General features: G+C 42.6%; 1 protein-coding gene across 5 annotated transcripts in view; it reads right to left on the bottom strand.

Annotated features, from left to right (window-relative positions):
* Positions 1-2,137: 2,137 nt before the first annotated feature.
* ZMIZ2 (zinc finger MIZ-type containing 2) overlaps positions 2,138-23,593 on the bottom strand; it is a 159,579-nt gene continuing 138,123 nt past the window's right edge. For 4 of the 5 annotated variants that reach the window (XM_072979010.2, XM_072979011.2, XM_020803570.3 and 1 more), the window contains 3 exons: positions 21,039-21,211; positions 11,200-11,460; positions 2,138-3,971 (listed from right to left, as the gene is read on the bottom strand). In XM_072979010.2, the coding sequence (XP_072835111.1) occupies positions 3,864-3,971; positions 11,200-11,460; positions 21,039-21,211 (542 nt within the window). In that variant the 3' untranslated portion in view covers positions 2,138-3,863. The remainder of the gene's footprint in view (positions 3,972-11,199; positions 11,461-21,038; positions 21,212-23,593) is intronic. The other variant, XM_072979012.2, reaches the window with a different exon arrangement.

Raw genomic sequence — 23,593 nt, 5'->3', positions numbered from 1 at the left:
CAAATCCCAAGTAGCCGGCTCAAGGTTGACTCAGCCTTCCATCCTTCCGAGGTCGGTAAAATGAGTACCCAGCTTGCTGGGGGGGGGGGGCAATGTGTAGCCTGTATAATTAAAAATTGTAAACTGCCCGGAGAGTGCTTGTAGCGCTATGGGGCGGTATATAAGTCCAATAAATAAATAAATAAATAAATAAATAAACTTTCAAAAGAAACTGAATAGTGGGATTTGTTTTTGAATGCTTAGTGTCTGGAACTTTGCAGGTTACATTCCTGCAGAGGACACTATTGACATTCCAGCAATGCCACTGCTCCTGCGAACTGAGGACCACCTAATATGTTGACTTGGGATAATGTAAGGTCCTTGACTAGGTGGAAACTCCTCTGATACAGGCATTGGAAGATAAACATTGCATGAAGTGAATGCCAAGAGTCAACACTAATTCAAGATTCTACGGAAGAATAAAGCAGGTGATTGGAACTTGGATAACATAAAATGGGATAGAAATCAATACATCTGTTATGTTTGTAACGAGCAGAAATCTCATAGCCTATGTAATGGATGTCATATAAAATTCTCAGTGGTCATCACCCAAAAGACCTCTCAAAGCTCGCCCTTCCTACTCAAAAGGTTGAGAAAGCAGGTAAAGGTCTCTGGGAAAGTAATGGCCTGCCAGGGGCATTAAATTCTCACAGAATCTGCAAGGTTTAATGATAAAAATAATACTGCGCCAAAGCAACATCTTCTGGCCATTGTTGGCCAGATAATCAACTTTGACCGAATCAGGAGATTCTTATGTTCTTCACTAGCTTCTTCATTATCTGCATCACTCTTGGTGATCCATTTCCTGTACACTAATCACCAGAGACAGGGGTATTTATATGATTGTCCTTCCACACTGCACTGGGATAATTTAGGAAGCATTAGTGCACTTCATAGCTAAATTCTTTTAATCTCCTGGGAAACACCCAACCCCTATGATGTATTGCACTGGACATTCCATGTCTGTTGATATTATACCATATACATATACTCCTGTCCGTTTCTGGGAAAAACTTTAATGCTAGGGAGTCAGTTTGTAGCCATCTTTAGTGACTTCACCATCTCATAGCTTAAGTTCTTTCTGCAGATTCTGAGTTCTTTCGGTAGGCCAGATTAATTTACTATTGTTGTCCTTTGTTCTTTGAAGTTTCATTGGGCAAAAAAATATGGTTGTTGGCTCATTCCATCCTCAAGAGTAATTCTGCTCAAATTCTCCTATATGCTCATACCTTTCCATTCTTTGCCTCTTTATACTTGATATTTCACCCCTTCACATTACACTTTTATTCCTCTGTTTCTATTCAATGTGGATTAAGATCTCAGCTAAACTGGTTCATTTTTACTTAAGACTTGGTTCCCTTTTTTTTAAATGAACTGTCCTAGGGATATTATTCAGCCATTTCTCCCTGGATCACAAGCTCTCAAGATATATGAACTTGTAATATAGATCTGATTGGGTGTTTAGCCTGTTTAGCTACTGTACTACTGTAATTCTGAATGGCAATAGCTCTCCTTGGCCTCTGGCAGAAATCTTCTGTCATCTGATCCTTTCCAACAGGGTGTCGGGGATTAAACCTGCAAGCAAAGAAGGCACTCTGCCACTGAACCAAGATGATGTAACTTCACACTTAGCCTCTCATTTCTCTCTCCCTGTCTCTTCCCATTTTTAGAGAAGTTGTAAGACAACATTCTTTCATTGAGACAGACTAAGAAGCCTGCCCTATCCAAAGTATTTTTAGCTCCTTGGCATGATTTTATAATTGGACTCTGGAGAAGTCAGCTCTTTTGGACTGAGTTCCTTGAAACCATCACCACCACCCGTTAGCTTTTTAAAGGGATTTTAAAGGTTGTGGTTAAAAAAAAATGTAATTTATCCTTCCTTGAGTGTAAGACATTTATGCTGATTATAAGACTGAGGTAACAATAAGCCGTATTCTTCAAGAATTAAATTGTTCATCAATTAAACTGAAATAGGGGGAAACGAGAAGCTGCATAACCCACCGCAAATTCAGTTTGGGTGTGTGTGTGTGTGTGTGGGGAGATAAAGAGATCCACCATACTCCCCAGATTTGTCTTTGACACAAGCTCTTTGGCAAGCCCCACCAAAAAGAATCCTTTAATATAATAATGAAACAAGATACACAAAACTCAACAGAGCTGTCAGCACTTGGACACACAGATTCCCTGGCTCAGGAAACCTGGCCATGAACAATGGATTCAATTGTTCACAGAGAGGAAATATTTGGGACCTCTTTGCCACCATCCCAAAAGCAACCTCAACAGCATCAGGTTCCTGAGCAGGACTGGAAGGGAATGGCAAGTCAACACACATAACATTGTTTTGGACTGACGCGTTGCACTTCATTTCTGGGGTTTAGGATTAAGATGAGTTTGTTTTCGGCATCCAGATCCTACTTTGGTGGGACACACAATTGTCACACATGAGGGAGGCCCTCCTGGCTATGGCTAAATGCACTGACTCTCTGGATGGTGCACACAGCCCCATGTGGAATGGTCTATATTACAATCTAGGAAGCTTATGCACATTTATACAGTGGACCTTTGCCCAAGGCTGGGATGCCCTTGAGACTATACAACAGAGTGATGCACTTGCTTTTTTAAATATTTCTTTCCCTTCCCTCCCCTTCTCACCCCCACCCCTCAATTTTGTTTCCTTTAGTGTTTCTACATTATATACATTGTTGTGCTTGTAGATGGATCCATCGTGTGATGGAGACAGCGTGTCAGGTTCTGTCTAGGGAACTATATGTTCTTTCAAGCCAGAGATGCATTTCTTTGCTGCTGTTGTCTATGGAGAAGAAACTAGGGAATAGGAGTGGGGGCAGAGATTTCCAGCTCAGTTTCTTGCAGGGTTTTCAGACAGGAACCAACCCTTTGGATCAGGGAGTGTGAATAGATTTCTGATCTTGATTTCAGGTTTGTTCTCGCACATCCTTGATGCTGGAAGCCATAAGACCAAAAAAACAAAAACAAAACAAAAAGCAGCTGTGATGTCCACCCCAGGACTTGAAGAGCTTGGACAGGCTCCTGAGAGACTCCACATCCAGTGACATGCAAGGACAAGCAAGCTCCACGTACTTCTTTCTTGATCTCTATTCTTCATTGGCGCTGTGTGGTTTTAAAAAACACAGGGAAATGTCAAAACAAAGGGAGCAACCACTTTCCTTCTAGGGCTTCACTTGTTTGGGTACTGCAGTTCATCCTGAGATGAAGATCCTGAATGAGGTGCATGAGGAAAGGGAGGAAAGAATTATCAGTTCTGCTAAAATATCATAAAGGTGTTTGGGTCCATATCTTCCTGCAGATTTCCAGAATGTCTCCTGGGCAGCATCAGGAGAAACCGTACAGCTGCTGTCTGTCTGGACCTAGCATATTAGCATGGTCTGAGCAACTTAATAAAAAAATTAATTCTTCAGGTACAGTCCCCCCGCTACTGCAACCAGCATCACCACCATCTGTCTTGTATACAAAGGGCTCCCTAAGACAGCTACAATCAAGCTGCCCTTGTGTCTGCAACAGAACATCTGTACAGTAAAAGGCCATTCAAGAAAACAAAAAACCCATGATGACTGACTGGGGACCAAAATTTCGTTGGGTTGCCTTATAACTGTTCAGACTCATTGGCAAGACTCCTTGGGCATTGTCATTATACAAGGCAAGGCCTCTCTCTTGATAACAGCTGGGGATGCTATGGTATGGATTGACTGTGTAAGTGTATACGCGCATCTCTGTGTGTATACATGTGAAGTGCAGATGAGTACGTGGTGTGCAGAGCTCAGTAAATGTGTTTTCTTAGGGCGGTCTCAGTTGTTCTCAAACAAAGACAGCAGGTCATCATTGCTGTTATTAGGGAGATCTGGAGGCCCCAAGTAGGAGAGCAACTCATCTGGGTTCGTCAGCTCAGGAAGAAGCTGAAGGCAAAAGACAAAGAATGAGGGTCATTGTTAATTCTTAAGAGTCACAGAGCATTCCAAGTATGGACATGGCATCAAAAACACCTTAGAACAATGGTGTGGGGAATGGGAAGAAGTGAAACGAGCCTCTGCAAGATATGGTGAGATACTATGCATTGTGAAAAGCCCAGAATGTCACCATTTTCAGAACAGAGAATTCCAAGGGGGCTCTCCACCATACTTCTCACCTAACATAACAGTCCTGGTCACCATATTATTTGTTAATTTATCATTTACATTTATACCCTAGGTAAAGGTAAAGGTTCCCCTTGACATCTAGTCCAGTCATGTCCGGCTCTAGGGCACAGTGCTCATCCCCGTTTCCAAGCTGTAGAGCCAGCATTTGTCCGAAGACAGTTTCTGTGGTCACGTGGCCAGTGTGACTAGACACGGAACGCCGTTACCTTTCCACCATGGTGGTATCTATTTATCTACTTGCATTTTTGCATGCTTTTGAACTGTTAGGTTGGCAGGAGCTGACACAAGCTACGGGAGCTCACTCCGTCACGTGGATTCAATCTTACTACTGCTGGTCTTCCAACCATGCAGCAAAGAGGCTTCTGTGGTGTAACCCGCAGCACCACCATGTCCCTACATTCCCCCAATTAAATATGTCCTTTTTTTCTTCTTCTTCTTCCCAATTTAACCTTACAACAGCCCAAGTGAGTATCGAAAGAGAAACTGGCCCAATGTTACTCCACATGTTTCATGGCTCAGTGGGAACTAGGATCTAGATTTCTCAAATCCCTTACCAATACTCTCACCGCTGGAACACATTTACACTTGTTGCAAGTAATGGGAGTTACACATGAGTAATATATGCTGACCCTATATTATGAAATATTTTTTGAGTGGGGCAATTATACTCTAGAGCAGGACAGAGCCATGTGCCCTTCATGTGGGACTCCCACAACTATCTAGCGATCTAGAGAGTCACAGTGCAGTAGTTAGTATCTTGGGGGATGGCATATCTTACCAACCTTGCTCCACATTCTTAACTATACACTACAGATTTTCTCCTCGACTAGTTAATTCAAAAATCACCTTCCCCCATGTAATTTCCAAATAAGTATCCATGTTTGCTATAGCATATTGACAAAATTAAAAGGAGAAGAAAAAAAAGAGAGAAATAAAATAAAATATTATGCCACTTTAAAGCAGCCCTTCTCAATATTTTTTTGGCCAAAGCCATAAATACAATATGAAATATAGGCCTTATCAGGATTGCGTAAGTCGCCTAGCAAACCACCTAAGGTGGTCTGTGAGGGACTGTTTCCAGTCTGCGGCCCTTTTCTAATATGCCAGGGGCTCCCAGGGGGCCATATGGCCCCCATTGAGACTGGCTGCTTTAAAGACCAACAGATGTATTTCCCTACAAGGTTTTGTGGATCAAAATTCACCTCTTCAGGCACAAGGGATGCAAACACATGTCTTCTGTATTTATTCATATCTCCATAACTAGGTGAGGATACACATATATGGTGGCCAAACTGGGCCACTTCCCTAGCTTTTCTAATGACAGAGAGCACTCCGATAAACAGACTTGGTTTGACAGAGACTGCAAAGCTCTAACGCAGGGGTCTTCAAGCTTTTCAGTATGAGGGCCACATCATGTATTTAACACATTTTCAAGGGCTGAAGGAGGGAAGGGGGACCCAAACGATCCCCCACAAAGGTGGGGGAATCACTTGGGTCCTCCTCCCCTCCTCTTCCTATGCCTGGGCCAGATAAAAAGGCAAGGCAGGCTAGATGTGGCCGTAGTTTGGAGGTCCTTGCTCTAAAGGATCACATCAGAGAAACGTACCAACAATATAGAGTCTAACGAGTGTAACCCTCTCCCAACTTCCCATTTGAAACAACGACTGAAAGGCCTTATTAATGTAAAAAGGAACAGTTATACTCAGAAACAATGGTATAACTGTTACAATCTATATCCCTTTAAAATACTAAAAAATTCTGGAATATTGTGTCAGGCTCCTTTTGTAGGCCTGAAGGAGATCCCTCAATGATTTCAGCACATATCAGTATTTCTCCTCTTTGTTCTCTGAGCGGAATAGGTCTTTAACACCCTCAACTGATTTCACTCTCTTTACGAGTCACATCCCTGGAACACCACTGGTCTACATTGAGGAGACTAGAGAACTTTTAGGCCAAGGGTCCAGGCCCTGATGTGATTCCAGTTAACCTGTTAAAAGATAAATTGGAGTGGTGGGCCTTGATGTTGGCCCACCTCTTCACAGCAGTGGATAGAACAGGCATAATGCCCAGAGACAGCACAAAAGCCATAATCATTCCAATCTCCAAAAAGAGTGAGATTAGTTCACCAGCCAACTACAGACCAGTATGTTCACTGTCTATTATTGGCAAGCTATATGCCGAAGATTTATTAAATAATCTTGTGAAGTGGATTAATGATAAGGCCATTCTTGGATGTGAACAAAACTGATTCAGACAGAGGAAATCTACATTAGATCACTAGGCCTTACTATCATATTTTGTGGAGAAACAGGTCAATAGAGCTACAGTGGTGCCCCGCATAGCGGCGTTAATCCATTCCAGGAAAAACGTCGCTATCTGGAAACATCGCTAAACGGAACTGAAAACCCCATAGGAATGCATTAAACTCCGTTTAATGCGTTCCTATGGGGGATAAACTCACCGTTAAGTGAAGATTCCCCATACGGCCGACATTTTCGCCGCCTTGGTAAGCGAGGACAGGGCGCGAAAACGCTGCGGGCGGCCATTTTCTTCTTCTGGCGGCCATTCTGAAACTACCAATCAGCTGTTTCCCAAACATTGCAATGTGAAGATCGGTAAGCGAAATGCTTACCGATCATCGCAATGCGATGTTTGCCCATAGAAAACATCGCAATGCAATCGTAAAAACAATCGCAAAAATGCGTCGCTATGCGGATTCGTCGTTAAATGGTGTGCTCGTTAAGCGAGGCACCACTGTAATTTGAAATTGTGGCCTTCTTGGATTTGATGACAGCATTCAATTCAGTGGATAGGACTATCCTCTGGAGCAAACTCTTGCATTTAGGTAAAGACAGAAGGTTACTCCTACTAATTAGGAAGCTGCCGGGTTAGGGTGACCCTTAGAAGGGAATTGTCAGAACCTTTTTAAACTAACTGTGGGGTTAAACAGGAATGCATTTTATCACCTACTTTATTCAATCTTTTAAAAAACCATTTAGCCCCTTTTTAGCAGAGACAGACTGCCACAGTTCTAAATTGCAATCCCTCTTTGTTCCTCTTCTGCAGATGATAGCATTATTTTATTCAGGACTTGTATTGGTTTGAAAGGTTTGCTGATGAGATGCATGGAATATCTACCATGTTTTCCCTAAAATAAGACAGGGTCTTATATTAAGTTTTGCTCCAAAGAACGCATTAGGGCTTATTTTAAGGGGATGTTTTTTTTTCATGTACAACAATCTACGTTTATTCAAATACAGTCATGTCAACTTCTTCTGGTTATTGCACAATGGTGGAAGGCAGAGTTTCACTAAACTGGGGCTTATTTTTGGGATAGGGCTTATATTACAAGCATCCTGAGAAATCGTACTAGGGCTTATTTTCAGGTTAGGTCTTATTTTGGGGGAAACAGGGTAGAAAAGAACAATCTCCAACTTAATTGTAATAAGTCTAAGATCCAGGTCTTTGGCAAATCAAGGAAACAATTCAAATGGAGCATTAATGGAAACAAAATCAACCAAGTGAAATAATTCCAATATTTACGAGTACTACTGTATTTCAAACCAGTTTTTTTTTTGGGCTGTGCACCATAGGGTAATCGGGAATAATGCTAAGATCACAACCCGAACCATCACATATTTTTTTTTCTACAGTAGAGGCAATTCATATGTCCCAGCAGCTCTTGAGTTTATAGAGCTGAAATTATCCCCCTAGTCATTTATGGGGTCTCATTCTGGCTGAATGCATCTTGGGCTGCCAAGTTGTGTAGCATATTGTGATGCTTTGTTTAGAGACAGGACTAAGGCTGGAGACAGTGGCCTGGTTAAGATTTTTAAAGTATTGACTCAAATTTTTCTATACATTCCATCATGATAGTCTGCTCTATCGCCCTTTACAAGAAGCAGAACCCTCTAGGGTTATGAACGTTTTTGGAATGAAAATTAAAGCCATCAGTCTGGACTTCGACATCATCAACTCACTTAATTTTGAGCATGACTATTATTATATTAAACACAGACTTTTAGATACTGAAAGGCAAGATCTGCTGAGTGCTGCCAATAAGATCTGTTCGGCTTTATATATGGCAGCTTCCAGTTAGATATGAGCATATAGCAGATTATTTCTATTTTTTAAGAAGTCCTAATGCTCGGAAAGGCTTTTCATTAGCCAGAAGTAATGCTATGCCCTTCAAGATGTTATATGGAACATTTACAGGAATTTCCACAAAGGAGAGAAACTGTGTTTTTCCATTAGGTGGGGAGAAATGATTTTGCACTGCCCTTTCTATAAGGGCCTTCTGGTTTCTTGGAGAGGTTCCTTATGAAGAGGGAGGGAGAAAATTAGGTCTTCTTTCATATGTTAGTGCTGATGTATCAAAGAAAGTGGCAATTTTCTTGAAATTGATTATCCAGAGAAGAAGGATGTTACCCAAATCTAGTTAACTGGGCCTTATTTGATCGTTGGTTTCACACTTGTTTGTTTGTTTATTTATTTATTTAATTGATTGATTTATACCCTGTCTATCTGGACTACTAGACCACTTGTTTATTTATCCTTTTCCATAAACTTTGACCAGCTAGTTTACTGGTTCCCAATTTATTATTTTATTTTATTTTGCCAATAAATGTATGATGATGATGATGAACTGATAAACTGAGGATACGCTTAGTAAGAATGTCAGGGATTCATTAACACAGGAATGGGGCCACCAGGCTGTTAATCATTTGAATTAGAAGGTCCCAACCAAGGTAATAAGCTGTATGTCAGCTAGGAGCTTTTTTGGGGATGGAGGGGAGAGTTAACAAGTTTAGATAATTAACAATTTTATAAGCACAAGATATTAGAGAAAGCTGGCTTATTGATATATGTAGCGCATTAAGAAGCCTTTATTTCTATTCAGGCCATTAGACAATAGCCAGTTTGAGATCCATCACAGTCTTGGGACACTGCAGAATTCTGAAACCACTTTCTCTGTGTTCCTGGTGTTAAACTGGTGTCCTTTCATTCTTTTTCAGAGATTGTCCTGTTTGTCCCTCTGTAGAAAGCAAAGGGGAACTGTCTAGTGCTAATTCATTACTCTGGCCAGGATCTGTTAATTCATGTACATAACAGCTTTATAGTCACTTTCCTCTCTTAGCAAATCACTGACATGTTGTCTATGACCTGCATTCTCATAAGATTGGGAGTACATATAAATAAAGAAAACATGTATTTGCATTTCTGATATTTCCTGCTGTCTGAAAAATTGGATTCGCTCAGTCTGACCTACCTAAAATACAGGGTTGTTGCAAGTAATAAAAAGCAGAAAGGAGAGCAATATATTCCCTTACTTGAGGGAAATTGGGATATGAATGGATCTAATAAATAAATAAATAAATAAGAATGAATGAATGAATGAATGAATGAATGAATGAATGAATGAATGAATGAATGAATGAATGAATGAATGAAATAGATTGGGGAAGCTTTGGGGCCTGGGCAGAAAGAAAAGATCCAGTGCTGGTGGGAAGAATAAAGGCTGCCTCTTAGGCAGAGGATTCTGAGGAAACAGCAGCTGGAAGATAGAACTATGGATGCTGGGTAATTTTCTTGCACTGCCTCCACCCCAGGTTTCTTGCTGTCCTTAGGTGTGGCTGATTCTTGGTATTCCAATACCATTAGCCAATTATCACGCTGGCTGACGTATTATGGGGTGTGTGCTCTTTTATCTTTGCCTCAAGCAGCAAAATGTTTTGAGTCAGTACTGGGAACAAGCCAGTGCCAAGGCTAAGACCATTAGGAGTTAGAGAAGCCCAACAGCTGCAGCAGCTGGCAGGACAAGGCAGAGAAAAACCCCGCCTCCTCCCTCACAGGACCGACAGGAGCAGCTGTCTTGCCTCCAGGGTGCTTGGCATCCCAGTTTCTGGATCCTCTGAACAGTCTGACAACTTGAATTTTGACCCTCAGGCAAGACCACAAAGAGATGCAAAAGGGCAGACAATGATGCTTTAGTAGCTGTGGCCAAACATCTCAGTACACCTGAGATAGAAAAGATCTGCATAGATGTGATTATGGAAGGGGAGAAGGGTTGGCCTCTGAAGCTCAGCCCAAATGGCCTTGTGGATTCACAAATCCAGCCTGTGGAAGGAGACAGGGAGCACAGGTAAGTGGAGGAAGCAGACGCAGGATTCAAGACATCTTGCTTCTTTGGAATGTGAGCCTTTGGAGCAGCCCATGGGAAGTCATGCAAAGATGCCCATATGGTCCTTAGAGTTGAGGAAAATTAGATTTTCGTATATATTTTCCCCAAATCAACTTGCACATGCACAGACATCTCAGAATCTACTAAAGCTAAAGCTAAATACATTTTGGCAGGAGCGATGCTCTCACACCTGGTGGGATAAATACATGGGGCTCCCGCCTCACCCTCTGTTCTGGACGTCTACTATAAAAAGAAAGCAGCAGCCAGTAGAGTGGTAGAATATACCAGATGGGCGGGATATACATCGAACAAATAAATAAAAATAAAATAAATAGAGACAATTTTTAGTGACAAGATGGAAGGGATCTCTAGCTAGAAAATTCCAAGACATCTCTGCATGCACAAGATTAACCCATATGTGTATTGCACACAGACCACAGCCAAGAACACATCCTCACACAATTCTGTCACTTTTTAGACCAGAACTGAGTGTCATGATTCTATTAAAGTGTTCTGGATTGCTGTTGGTCTCTGCCCTGACCACCACGACCAAATGGTACAGGACTCTGGGAGCTGCAATCTGACCTGGAAAGCATTAGGTTGCCTGGCTTGTTTTAGAGCTCCATTACAGGTGGCAGCTCTACAAGTGATCCATTAAGGGCTTAAAAGGCAAGGTAAAAGTGTGCTGAGAGGAGAAGGCTGCAGCAAGGCAATGGCCTGGTGAGGTGGAAAAGTTCACAGCTTGTAGCACGCTAAGGAAAAATGATAAGAGTTGGCATGAGGAAAAAAAAACATCTTGTTACTTACATCAAGGGAAGGCTCAGGCCCTTCCACCGGTCCGGGAGGCCCTGCAACCCCAGGGCCAGGATTGAAGGCAAGTTCCTGCCCTCCATGGAGCTGCCCTCCTGAGCCTGACTGAATCATGGGCTGCCGTGACTGGGGTGGAGGTTGGTTCCGATGGTGGAGCTGCTGCTGTTGCTGCCCTGGTTGACTGGCAAGGTTGGGATTGTTTAGTCCCTGCTGGACAGGATTGTGTGGGGATGGAGCCATCCTATTTGATGAAGGAATCTATGGAGCAAAAAGAATGGAAAAATATTTAGCAATATGGGATGGCAGTGGAGATCACGCTCAGGGCTTGGCTGTAGAAGGCACAGGAAAGAACATGGGCCATCTTATACTTCAGAACCACCTTCTCTGGCACATACCCACAATTCATTGTTTCACCTACACACTCCTTGCAAAAGAGAACATCTATTCTGAAGGAAGCACAAAAGTAGGAACAGGAGTTCATGTAACTTCCTGGCTTTTGGGGGTTGTGTGAAGGGACATGATGTGTGGTCTGTTCCTGCATTGGGAACAGAGCTAGGGAAAGTGACTTTTTGGACTAATTCCCAGAGTGTCTCTGCTAGCATTGCTGCTGGGAACTGTATTCCAAAATAACTTCCCTAAGGGTCATGCAGCCACTAGACTGGACTTTTATAATGGACTTTCACTCTTCATGCACATATGCAACTATGGGTCAGTGTAGCACCTGTTGAGTGAATATTTAGGACCCAGAGCTTGAAAAAGTTAATTTTTTTGGAGAACAACTTCCATGTTGACTGGGAAATTATAGGAATGATACTCTAACTCACTTTGAAATAATGGGCACTTCTCTCCTTCATGTGAAACCAGGAAGCAAGACAGAAAGAATAATTTCCTTGTTCCTCTCAATTACCTGACTGATCACTATTACACTCTGTACATATATCTGATCCCATCCAATTTTGGAAGCTAAGTAGGATTGGGCCTGGTTGATATTTGGATGGGTGACCATTAGGGAATACAAGGATTTTCAGGCAGGCTATAAAAGAATCCTGACGGTGCTGCTGTTGGTCAGAGCTCCCATTCTGGGCTAGATGAGTTAACAATCTGATTCAGAGTAAGACACCTTCCTATCTTTCTATGTAGTTATCCCTTCGCCATTGTACCAAATCTCTGTGTATGATCCACTAGTCTTGTGCTTCACTCATCTTTAGACAATTCATGAAGAGTTTACAGTAATTTCATGAGTAAAGATGCTTTGAGGGAAGGGCAAGTAGCTCAGTGTTAAGAGCATGCGAAAGGTCTGGGCTCAATGGCAGACACTTGAAAATAGGGCTAGCAAAATTCTCTGCCAGGAGAGCTGTTGCCAAACATGACAGACAGTACCATACAAGAAGGATCAATATCTGATCTTCCCTTAAAACAGCTTTCTCTATTCCTACTGCCCTCAGCTCTTCATGAATGATATTCTTTAAAACAGTGGTTCTTAACCTTTGTTACTCAGGTGCTTTTGAACTGCAACTCCCAGAAACCCCAGCCAACAGAGCTGATGGTGAAGGCTTCTGGGAGTTGCAGTCCAAAAACATCTGAGTAACAAAGGTTAAGAACCAGTGCTTTAAAACATGGAATGCCATCTGCTGGCATTTTTTTAATGTGCTCCTGTTTGCTAATACTGTAGTTTCACTGGGCTATCGGTTGTAATGGATTTGTTTTCTGCCTTGTTGTGTTCCCCTCTTTTTACTCTAAGATGCTTTGATTTTTTTTATATGAAAAAACTAATGTCCTTCATTTCCAAGGACGAACCTCTCCAAAAAATACCTATTAGTGTCAAAGGTGCCACAAGACTCCTTTTTTGCTTTTTAATAGAGTGACACATACACACACTTTGTCCCCAAGAATTTTTTCTGTTAACATTATTCATCTAGACTGTTTCAGTATCATTCTCTTGGAGGCAAATTCCCAGGGGAGAGGATCACATGCCAATGCTGGGCAGGACCACTCTTCTTTCTCCCTCTTTCTGTCACTTCCTTTTCTATCTAATTTCTTCTCCCACCCCACCAAAGAGCACATAGGAAATGCACCTCCCATTTTAGTGTCGATGGAGAAAAACCACTAGCACATCCACTATCGCAGTTGGTACTGTCTGGTATGAGGTACAGTTCACAACTGCTGAAGTGAAGACAGAGCAAAGCTTGAGAAACTTTGGCAAACCACTCGGACACTGGCTTATCTCCATGGAAGTCCATTCTGGTCTGCAGAGGAGACATCCAAAAATGGGTTCACCCCTTTCTCAGTCCAATCTAGGCAGGAAGAATGAATTTAGAAGAACTTTATAGTCATGCTCCAAAAGCTGCTCAGTTTCCCTTCCCCAGCCTAGCCAAAGAAAGGAGGAAATTGATATGAGTGTTAGTAAAAGATAGTAAAAGGGGCCAGTGGATCAAGACAGAGGTAAAGTCAGTCCCCACTGGGTGGATCTTGATGTCTTCTCTGCAGACTAGAATAGACATTCATGGAGAAGCCAGTCCCAATGCCTGTGGGAAGGAGCCATCCAGGAATAAGACAGACCCAAGCAAATTCTAAGTTTATAGTGTGGAAGGTGACTGACTCTTCAATCAGATCCCTCAGGCAGCTCATGCTGAAGGAGGTATGGCAATCGTAAGAAGTGTCTTAAGAATGTGGAAAGGAGATCCCAAGTAGCCGCTTGGCAAAGGTCTTGCACAGGAGCATTGGCCAAGAAGGCTGCAGAAGTAGCTGCCATCTTTGTGGGGCAGTGAGGTGACAGTCAGATGTGGCAGAGCTCATGTGCTAGAAACAGGAAGCCTTTCTCCACTTGGCAAAAAAGAAAAAGGGTGGGGATTCTTTCTTACCCAAAGTAGTGGGAAGGAAACAGGTGAAGAGAGAGTTATGTATTCTGAAGGAGGTGGTTCTTTTGATAGAAATCTTGACTGGCCTTCTAGCATCAGGTCTGTGCCACTCCTTATCCAAGGGGTAATTCAGGTTAGGACAGAAGGAAGTATAATCTCCCGAGATCTATGGAAGGCTATGTTGGATTTAGGAACATAGGAATGTAGGAGAGTGTTACGAGTGTCAGGATTAAAGAAATGTAAGTGTTTATCAATAGACAGAGAAGTGAGTTCAGAGATTTTATGCACTAAAGTAATAGCAACAAGTAAAGCCACCTTGAGGGAAAGAAGCTGAAGAGAGACAGAATGTGAGAGTTCAAAAGGGAAGGGGAATGAGGACCTTGAGAACCACTCGGGAGTCCCCATGAAAGAACGCTGCGTGTAACAAGTGGTGAAATGATGGATGCTGCGCATACAATCTTTTTTAGGTGTGGGTGAGCACTCAGTGGTTTCCTACCTTCTCTTGACAAAAGAGAGAGGGATGATGCTTGTAGGTGTGGCACACTAGGGCAAAGACCCAAATCCAAGCCATCCCAGAGGAATTCCAATAACTGCAATGCCTGCTGTACAGTGGGAGCTGTGGTTCCTACAACATCAGTGGAGGACTGTCTTACATTTATATATATTCAACATGGAGGACTACATGATCTCCATGTAGCTTGTCTGAGATAGGCTGGATTTGGGTGAAGAAGAGGTTCTTGGCTGAGTAGGTCAAGGGAAGAGAGGGAATTCTGTGTAAAGTTCAAGATGGGAAAACCCTCGTGGGTAACAAAAGAAGGCAAAGCTCCTTTTTGATCTGTCTTTATCATCTTTTTTTTCATATACATCCATAATTTTAAATTGTACAACACTTGGATAAAGAAAGATATTTTTTGAGTAAATTTGGCATAGCCTTCGTTTTATCTTTGGTCTCCACTAGCTCATCTTTGAGGGCATGATACCCCAAAAGGTGAGTCCCCATGTAGGCTAACTGAATTCGGAAGATGTATCTGCACTCCAGTGCCTGATCCACAGGGATCTGTGAGCCACTGTGGCCACAGTAACAGATCTGGTAGCAAATGTCAGCGAATATGGAGTAGCATGAACAATATTGGCAAAAGACCAGAGCATGCCTATGGGACTAGGGACCTTTGAAGTATTTTGGCATCAAGGTCTGTTTTTTTTTAAATAAATCCTCCACCCAAAGTATAGAAGTCCTAGCAAATGGTGAGGAATTAGAAGAAGCTCTAATAACTAATGAAGATGCCTCGTGGATCTTGTGAAGGGCTAGATCAGATCACTTTTCATTGGGCTCAAGAGGGACACTCTTTCTTTGGAAGCAAGTATCCCACATGACAGACTAGGGATGTAATGGAAGGACTGCCATCGCTCATAAAACCCACAGATACCTATCCCTTTCTTCTTGTCCACACAGGAACAAATGACACAGCCAAGAGGAGCTATGAAGAAATCACACCAGACTTTGAAGCTCTGAAAAGGAAACTCAAGGACTTTGGAGTCCTGAGTATTCAGAAGAGGAACAGAAAGGGAAAGGAAAATGATTCAGGTGAATGAAAGTGATACCAACATGAGGGATTTGGATTTTGGGACCACAAGCTACACTTCCGGGAAGATGGAATGCTGGCAAGTGATTGGTTGCACCTCACAAGGATCAGAAAGAATGTGTTTGGCCATAGCATGAAGAACTTCATCAGGAGGGCTTTAAACTGAACTGGAAGGTGAAGGAAGACACAAGCTCTGAGGTAAAGACAGATTAAGGGTTATGTGCAAAAAGAGAAACAGACTGAGCTCCTCAAATGGAGCCCAAGAATAATCTTCACAAAAATGTCATAAATGAAGCAGACCGCAAATCACATAACATCTGGAGTCTATACATGAATGCCAGAAGTACGGGAAACAAATAGGAAGAACTGGAAATCCTAGTTCAGGAGGTTAAGTATGACTTGATAGGGATAACTGAAACTTGGTGGGACAATTCCCATGACTATAATACAGTAATTGGATGTAAATTGTTCAAAAAGAACAGAAAGTATAGAAAGAGAGATGAAGTAGCACTGTATGTCAAAACACATATCCCTCCATAGAAATACAGGAGGATGGGCTTGGTTGTCCCATCGAGAACATCTGGATTAATATAAGTGAGGCAAAAGCCAAAAAGAATATGGCAGTTGGAGTCTTCTGCTAATTAACCAAGAAGATGCAGATGAAACTTTTAAACAACAATTTGCAAGAATTTCAAAGAAACACAATGTATTGTAATGAGAGACTTCAATTATCCTGATATGTATTGGGAGGCAAATTCTGTCAAATATGGACTTTCCAAGAAATTCCTGTCTTGTGTGGGTGATAATTTTCTCTTAGAAAAAGTGGAGGAAGAAACTAGAGAATTTGCTATCCTTGACAAGATTCTGACCAACATAGATGACTTGGTAGAAGGAGTTGCAGCAAGAAGAATTCTAGGGGAAAGTGACCATGTTCTACTTGAGTTTTTGATTTCAAAAGGAAAAAAAATAGAATGTAGCCACATGTATACGCTGGACTTTAGGAAAACCAATTATAATGAACTCAAAACAATGCTAGGTAAGGTCCCATGGAGGGAAATCCTAAAAGGAAAAGGAGTCCAAGATGGGTGGGAGTTTCTCAAAATGGAAATTCTAAACACAAAATTACAAAAAATTACAAGAAAAAAAGAGATGAATGAGTTGCGGTTAGCAAGAAATGCTAAAAGCAACAAAAACATTCTTCAGATACATGCATAGCAAAAGATAGAGAAAAGAAACAGTGGCTCAGCTACTCAATGGAGATAGGAAAATGCTAACAGATGACAAAGAAAAGGCAGAAGTATTCAATTCGTATTTTTGCGTAGTCTTTTCCCAAAGTACAGACTATGACCCGCTAGACAAATGTGAAGTTCAAGTGGAAGGGACAGGATTGCAGCTGGGGACTGAAAAACAAATAGTTAAGGAATACCTTAGTACCTTGAAGAACTTCACATCTCCAGGGCCGGTAGAACTGCATGCAAGAGCATTGGAGGAACTGGCTGAAGAGACTGCAGAACCATTGTCTATTTTTTTTAACTCATGGAGGATGGGTGAAGTTCCAGATCACTGGAGGACGGCTAACATTGTCCCAGTTCTCAAAATGAGCAAAAAGGAGGAACCATGGAAGCACAGACTAGTGAGCCTGACATGAATCTTAGGGAAAATTCTGGAGCAGACTATAAAGCAGTTACTCTGTAAGCACCTTGAAAACAATGCAGTAATAACTAGAAGTCAACATGGATCTGTCAAGAACAAATCCTGCCAGACTAATCATATCTAATTTTTTGATCTGGTAACTTCCCTAGTAGATGGTGGGAATGTTATAGATGTTATATATCTTGATTTTGGCAAAGCCTTTGACAAAGTGCTTCATGAAATTCTGATTAGCAAGCTAACAAGGTTTGTGCTGGCTGGAACAAGTGTCAGGTGGAAACACAGTTGGTTACAGAATCATACTCAGCGAGTATTTATCACTGGCTCCTTCTCAAACTGGGAGAAGGTAACAAGTGCGGCACCACAAGGCTCAGTCCTGGGCCTGGTACTCTTCAATATTGTTATTAATGACTTGGATGAGGGAGTGCAGGGAATACGTATCAAATTGGCAGATACTCAACAAAATTGGGTGGAATTGCTAGTACCTTGGAGGAATGGAACAGAATTTAAAAAGATCTTGGTAGGCCTGAGCACTACGCTGAAATAAGAGAATAAAATTTCACATGGATAAATGCAAAATTCTACACCTTGGGGGGGGGGAACAAATGCATAGTTACAAGACGGGGCAACTTGGTTCAGTAATACTACAAGTGAGAAGGATTCTGGAATTGTTGTAGATAAAATGCTGAATATGAGCCAATAGTGTGAATGTGACTGCAAAAAAGGCAAATGCAATTTTAGGATGCATGTACAGTTTCCAAATCCTGTGAGATACTAGTTCCTCTCTATTCAACACTGGTTAGGTCTTATCTAGAGTACTGTGTCCAGTTCCAGATACCACACTTTAAGAAGGATGGCAACAAACTGGAACAAGTTCAGAGAAGGGCAATAAGAATGATCAGGGAACTGGAAACAAAGCCCTGAAAGAAATTGGCAGGTTTAGCCTTGAGAAAAGAAGACTGAGGGGAGATATGATAGCCCTTTTCAGAAAATAGAAAGGCTGCCATACAGAGCAGGAGCAGGAGCAGGATATGCTCTCAATCATCCCAGAGTGCAGGGCACATAATAATGGGGACAAGCTAAATGAAGTCAGATTTCGGCTAACAAAAAAACATCCTAACTGTTAGAGCAGTATGACAATGGAACCAATTCCCTCGGGAGATGGTGACCGCTCCAACACTAGAAGTATTCAAAAGAAAATTGGACAACCCGCTGTCCGATGTGCTTTCATTTGGCTTCCTGAATTGAGCAGGGGGTTGGACTTGATTACCTTATAGGCTCTTTCAACTCAATCATTCTATGATTATTCTATTATTAGAGCATAGTTGCAAAAGGGGTGTCTACCATAGGGATTTTTAAATTATCCATCACCTAAGTGGCAAGGTGACAAAGCTTCAAAGCATTTACATATGATGTCAAGCTGTCTTAGAAGGAGGTTGACAGGGTTGCAATTTGTCCTGAATCTCTTCAAGAACAGCAGCTTTAATCTTGTTAACTAAAAAATCCTCGTTAAAGTGGGCATCTAAAACACTGGAGGCACACAAGGCTGAAAATAAAGCAGTTCAAAATAGTTGCCATCAGCTTGCATGCAGAGGTGCTTTCTGGAGAGATCTGGCAGGGGAGCATCCAGAAATGGCAGGCCTTGTCTATTAAAAACAGCCGGGCCCTGTTTTGACAGGAAATAGCCCCAGCCTCCTCCCCATTCCCAGGGCCCATCAAACCTCCTGTGTGGTGCTGGTAATCCATGTTTCCTGAGATGATGAGTCTAAGTCCTTCCTCGTGGCTAGTGCAGAAGAGGTTTGCAGCTGACCCTGAGGTACAAGAGGTGGCTTCAACCCCTTTCTTGCCTCTAGTGTGAAAGAGTTTTGGGACTGAGCCTGAGGCTAAGACTCCTTTTCACAAGACTGGGAAACAATTTCCCCTTTGGATGCCTCTGCTGCATCTCCTGGGATTAGGTTAATTTCTTCACTTCTATTTATGCTTCCTGTGTTAGTGGTGGGCGACCCGAAACGATACGAAACGCAGAAGGCAATACTGCAGGGACCACATGGTGATCCAGAGCAGCCATTCTTATTGGGCACCATATGGTCCCCTGGAAGCCCTCGCACACTTGAAAGTGGCCACAGACTGGAAAAAATTCTTCACACACTATCTTACAAGGTTCACTATGCAATTTGGCCTATATTTCTTTCATATTGTAATTATGGTCATGGCTCAAGATGGGGATATTATTATATGAATATCCACATCCCAGCTGCACTAATGTGGGTCCAGCTTCTGGAACCGCCCCACCCACTCACATGTCCTAGCGCTGTCAGTGTCCCACTCTTCCCACCAATCGTGGAAGTAACTCCTTCATCACCCTGCCTGGCTGGCCACACAGCAGCCGTGCAGGGAGACTCATTCTCCTGCCCCCTGCCTGGAGTGGCCAGCTGAGCAAGGAGACAGAGGAGCTAGTTCTGCAATTGGTGGGAAGAGCAAGACGCTGGCAATGCCGGGACATGTGAATGGATGGTCTGGTTCCAGGGGCCGGACTCTCATTAGGTTCAGCTGAGATGGGGATATTCGTATTCAAATACAAATAATCCCAACTCTAGTTGTGGCCAAAAAAAGTTGAGAATGGCTGATCTAGAGAATGAGGAACCTGCTGCCCACTCCTGATGGAGCTGGGATGAAGTGCCATGCAAGCATGCTTAATGATGAAGATTTTGAGGAGATTTACCCTCTGAGAGTAAATTGCCAGATTTACCCATTGAGACCAAAAGAAAGACAACAGCAAGAAAGGCTCATAGGATTATGAGGGAGGAGAGAATGAAGACCTTTTTAAAAAAAGGGAAAACAAGGAGAGAATGAGAAGTTTTAAAGGAAGGAGAATTATAAAAGGCCAGAAAGAAGAAAGAGCAAGACCTGTTCTGGACAAAGGCAGGAGCTTGGGGACCACAGCTGTTACTCCTCCTACCTGCACTGGACTAAGAAAAGAATTGACCCATTCCTGAATGCCTCCTTGCCACAGACTGAGAATCTCCCAGTACCAGGTATTATGGGAGCTGCTGCCCCCAAAAGTTAATTTTCCCAAGCTCTAATTGATAGTATAGCACATGTGAAATTTCTCTGAAGCTTCTCCTTTTAGGGGCCAGTGGACAGTGATAGGAAAGCTTTGTATCTGCTGTGAACTATTCAAGTCAACTAGTGAGAAATCCCTTTGGCTCTCTTGTTTAAGTGTCATTGGCCACAATGTCTCCTGGAAGCAAAACATCAGCAGTCACAAAAATCCAAGACTGTTTCTCAGCTGGGGGATGGACAAAATCTATAGCCAAATATATGAGGGATGCAAAAATTGATGTCATATTTGGAATCTCTGGAAACTGAGGTCTTCTAGTCCCAAGAATTTTTCAGAGTTAAGAATAGATCACTGGCTTCATGAACACATAAATGCATGGAAACGTATGCATTTCTCTCTTGTGTGCCAACAGTAAATAGTCTGTAACCAGCCTCTCTTTTCCTACATTTTAGAGCTCAACCAAAACTTTTAGGAATCAAAAATTCCAGGTTTATAACTTCACACACTTTGAATGTCCAAATTCTTCTGGCAAGTTGTTCCAAGTATATCCAAGAAAACCAAGAGTATTGGACAGCTGCAGAGTTGCACTCCTAGAAGGAAATGTTTATATACACAAATACTTGCTTTCTTCTGCCCCCACCCCCGCTCCCAACTACACCACTACAGGAGAAGACTCTTGCTGACCTGTCCTGTGATGGAGGGAGCAGATGGCTTTTCAGGACTCAGCAGGCTACTAGGAATGTCAGATTGATATGAGATTGGGGGAGGTCCTGGGTTAAACTCATTTAATGTTGGGGTGCCAGGGTTGACAGTAGGGAATGAATCTGGGAAAGTTCCAGGACCAGAGAAGTTTGAACCTGCAAAAAAGAAGTAATTGTTTGAAAAGGAAAACAGAAACAAAGCCATGATGATGAACATTAGAAAGGAGACCTCGTATAACAGTGCAGGGACTAGAACAAGAGGAGGTCAAAAATGACCGAAATGGTAGCAGGATTCAAGCTAGCAAGCCGGCTGAGCACAATACCCCACTTCGTAACTGACCCTGTAGACTAAATAAAGAATCCTTTTCACATATATATATATATATTTCAAATTAGTATTTGATACTGAACATTCTGTAGCGTGATCACCAGCAGAAATTGATCACTGGCAGTATAACATTTCTATTCTGTGACTGAAATAGCTCTGCTCTCCTGCCTCTCATCCTTATGTTCCCCTGCCCTACTGTAACTGTTCCTGAAGTAGGGATGAGATTTTCATTTTTTTTTTAGACTGGAGGACCCAGAAATCTGCCGAAATTGCCCCTGGCAGAATTCTGGCAGCTCTAGCCCCTCCCCTCCCAACTCCACAAAAAAACAACCCTCTCAGGTGTTTGCAAAAAGCTGCTGGATAAAAGAAAGGTTACCTACCTGTAACCATGGTTCTTTTCTAGTGGACCTCTGTGAATTCACACAAATGGGTTTCTTCTGCACCTGCGCAGGATGTTTCGAAAGATTCTAGAGCTTAAAAAAGAGTAACAGTTAAGATCCCCCCCCCCACGGCACAAGCTCCACCTCCTCAACCTTCCCCTCAGTTCCTGCAGTCTGCCGTTGCCAAGGAGAACAGGTCTAATAAGAGACAACGTGACGGATGGGGGGGAGGAAGGGAGGGATGTGTGAATTCACAGAGGTCCACTAGAAGAACCATGGTTACAGATAGGTAACCTTTCTTTCTTTGTAGTGGCCTCTGTGAACGCACACAAGTGGGTGACTGACAAGCTCACTTACTGGATGGAGGGCCCTCACGGAAGCAGAGATGTCAGGATCGCCTTTCCAAATGCAGCATCATTTTTCACTCTGACATCGAGGTGATAGTGCTTCGTAAACGTCAACGGGTTGGACCAAGTAGCTGCCCTACAGATGTTCTGTACCTCGATTCCACAATGCAGTGCAGTCGGTGTCGAGTGTGCTTTCAGATGGTCTGGTATCGACTTGCCAGGGAGTTTGTAGGCTATCTGTATAGCTTGAACTACCCATCTAGATATAGTCTGTGCCGGTGCTGGAGCAACTCTGTTGGGTCCATGATAACATATGAACAGTCTAGGTGATTGTCTGAATTGTTTCGTTCTATCCAGATAGAAAGCCAAAGCTCATTTGACATCTAGTGTGTGGAGCTTGTGCTCGATCGGGGTGGTCGGAGAAGGGAATAATGTCGGTAGCACTACTGGTTGATTCATATGAAATTCAGATACTACCTTGGGTAAAAAAGAGACATCAAAGTATAAGGTTACCTTGTCTGGATGAAGTTGTAGGTACGAGAGATCAGATCTCAGAGCTGCCAATTCACCGGCTCTCTTCGCTGATGTAATTGCGACCAAAAATATTGTCTTTAGGGACAGTAATTTTTCATTGCAGGTGGCCATTGGTTTGAATAGAGGCTTGGTTAGCACTTCCAGAACTAGTTGAAGGGAGCATTGGGGAATGATTTGTTGTGCCAGAGGTCTGATGTTCTGAAGGCCCTTCATGAATCTTTTGAGAGTGGAGTGAGAGAAAAGTCTAGCAGACCAAGAATGAGGTGGCTGATGAGCCACTATGGCTGAAATATAAACCTTGATAGTGGAATGGGACAGTTCAAGGTCAAACAGATGGAGGATGAAGGTAAGCATTGTTTTGAGCGAGACTGGAATTGGAGTCAAACTTTTGGATTCCGTAAAATTTAGAAATGATCTCCTATTCTCATATAGTTTCCTGGTAAACGGTTTTCGAGCCCTTTCTAAAATTCTGAGGAATTCAGGGTTATCCTCCACGCAGTCAGATTCAGCGAGTGTATGTCCGGGTGAACTATGGAGCCACTGTTCTGGGATAGAAGGTTTGTTATTGACGGTAAGTGAAGCATTTCTGTGGTTATCATCCTGAGGCGAGTAAACCATGGTTGGAGGGGCCACCACGGTGTGATTAGTATAGCGTCCACTCGATATTGAATGATCCTGATGACTGTCCTCTGGATCATTGGTATTGGTGGAAAGATGTAGAGGAGTTCTCCCATCCAATCTATCATAAAGGGATCTCCCATTGACTTGGCATCACTGTCTGCTCTCGAGCAGTATCTGGGGCACTTGGTATTGTATCGAGTCACAAAGAGGTCCAGCATTGGTAGCCCCACTTGTGGCAGATCTCCTGAAAGACCGACTCGTCTAATGTCCATTCGTGCATACGGGTGGGCAGTTTGCTCAAACGATCTGCCAAGTAGTTGTCTTCTGT

The sequence above is a fragment of the Pogona vitticeps genome, chromosome 8 (assembly GCF_051106095.1).
Source record: "Pogona vitticeps strain Pit_001003342236 chromosome 8, PviZW2.1, whole genome shotgun sequence".
Taxonomy (NCBI): domain Eukaryota; kingdom Metazoa; phylum Chordata; class Lepidosauria; order Squamata; family Agamidae; genus Pogona; species Pogona vitticeps.
This window is presented reverse-complemented; position numbering and strand designations above follow the sequence as displayed.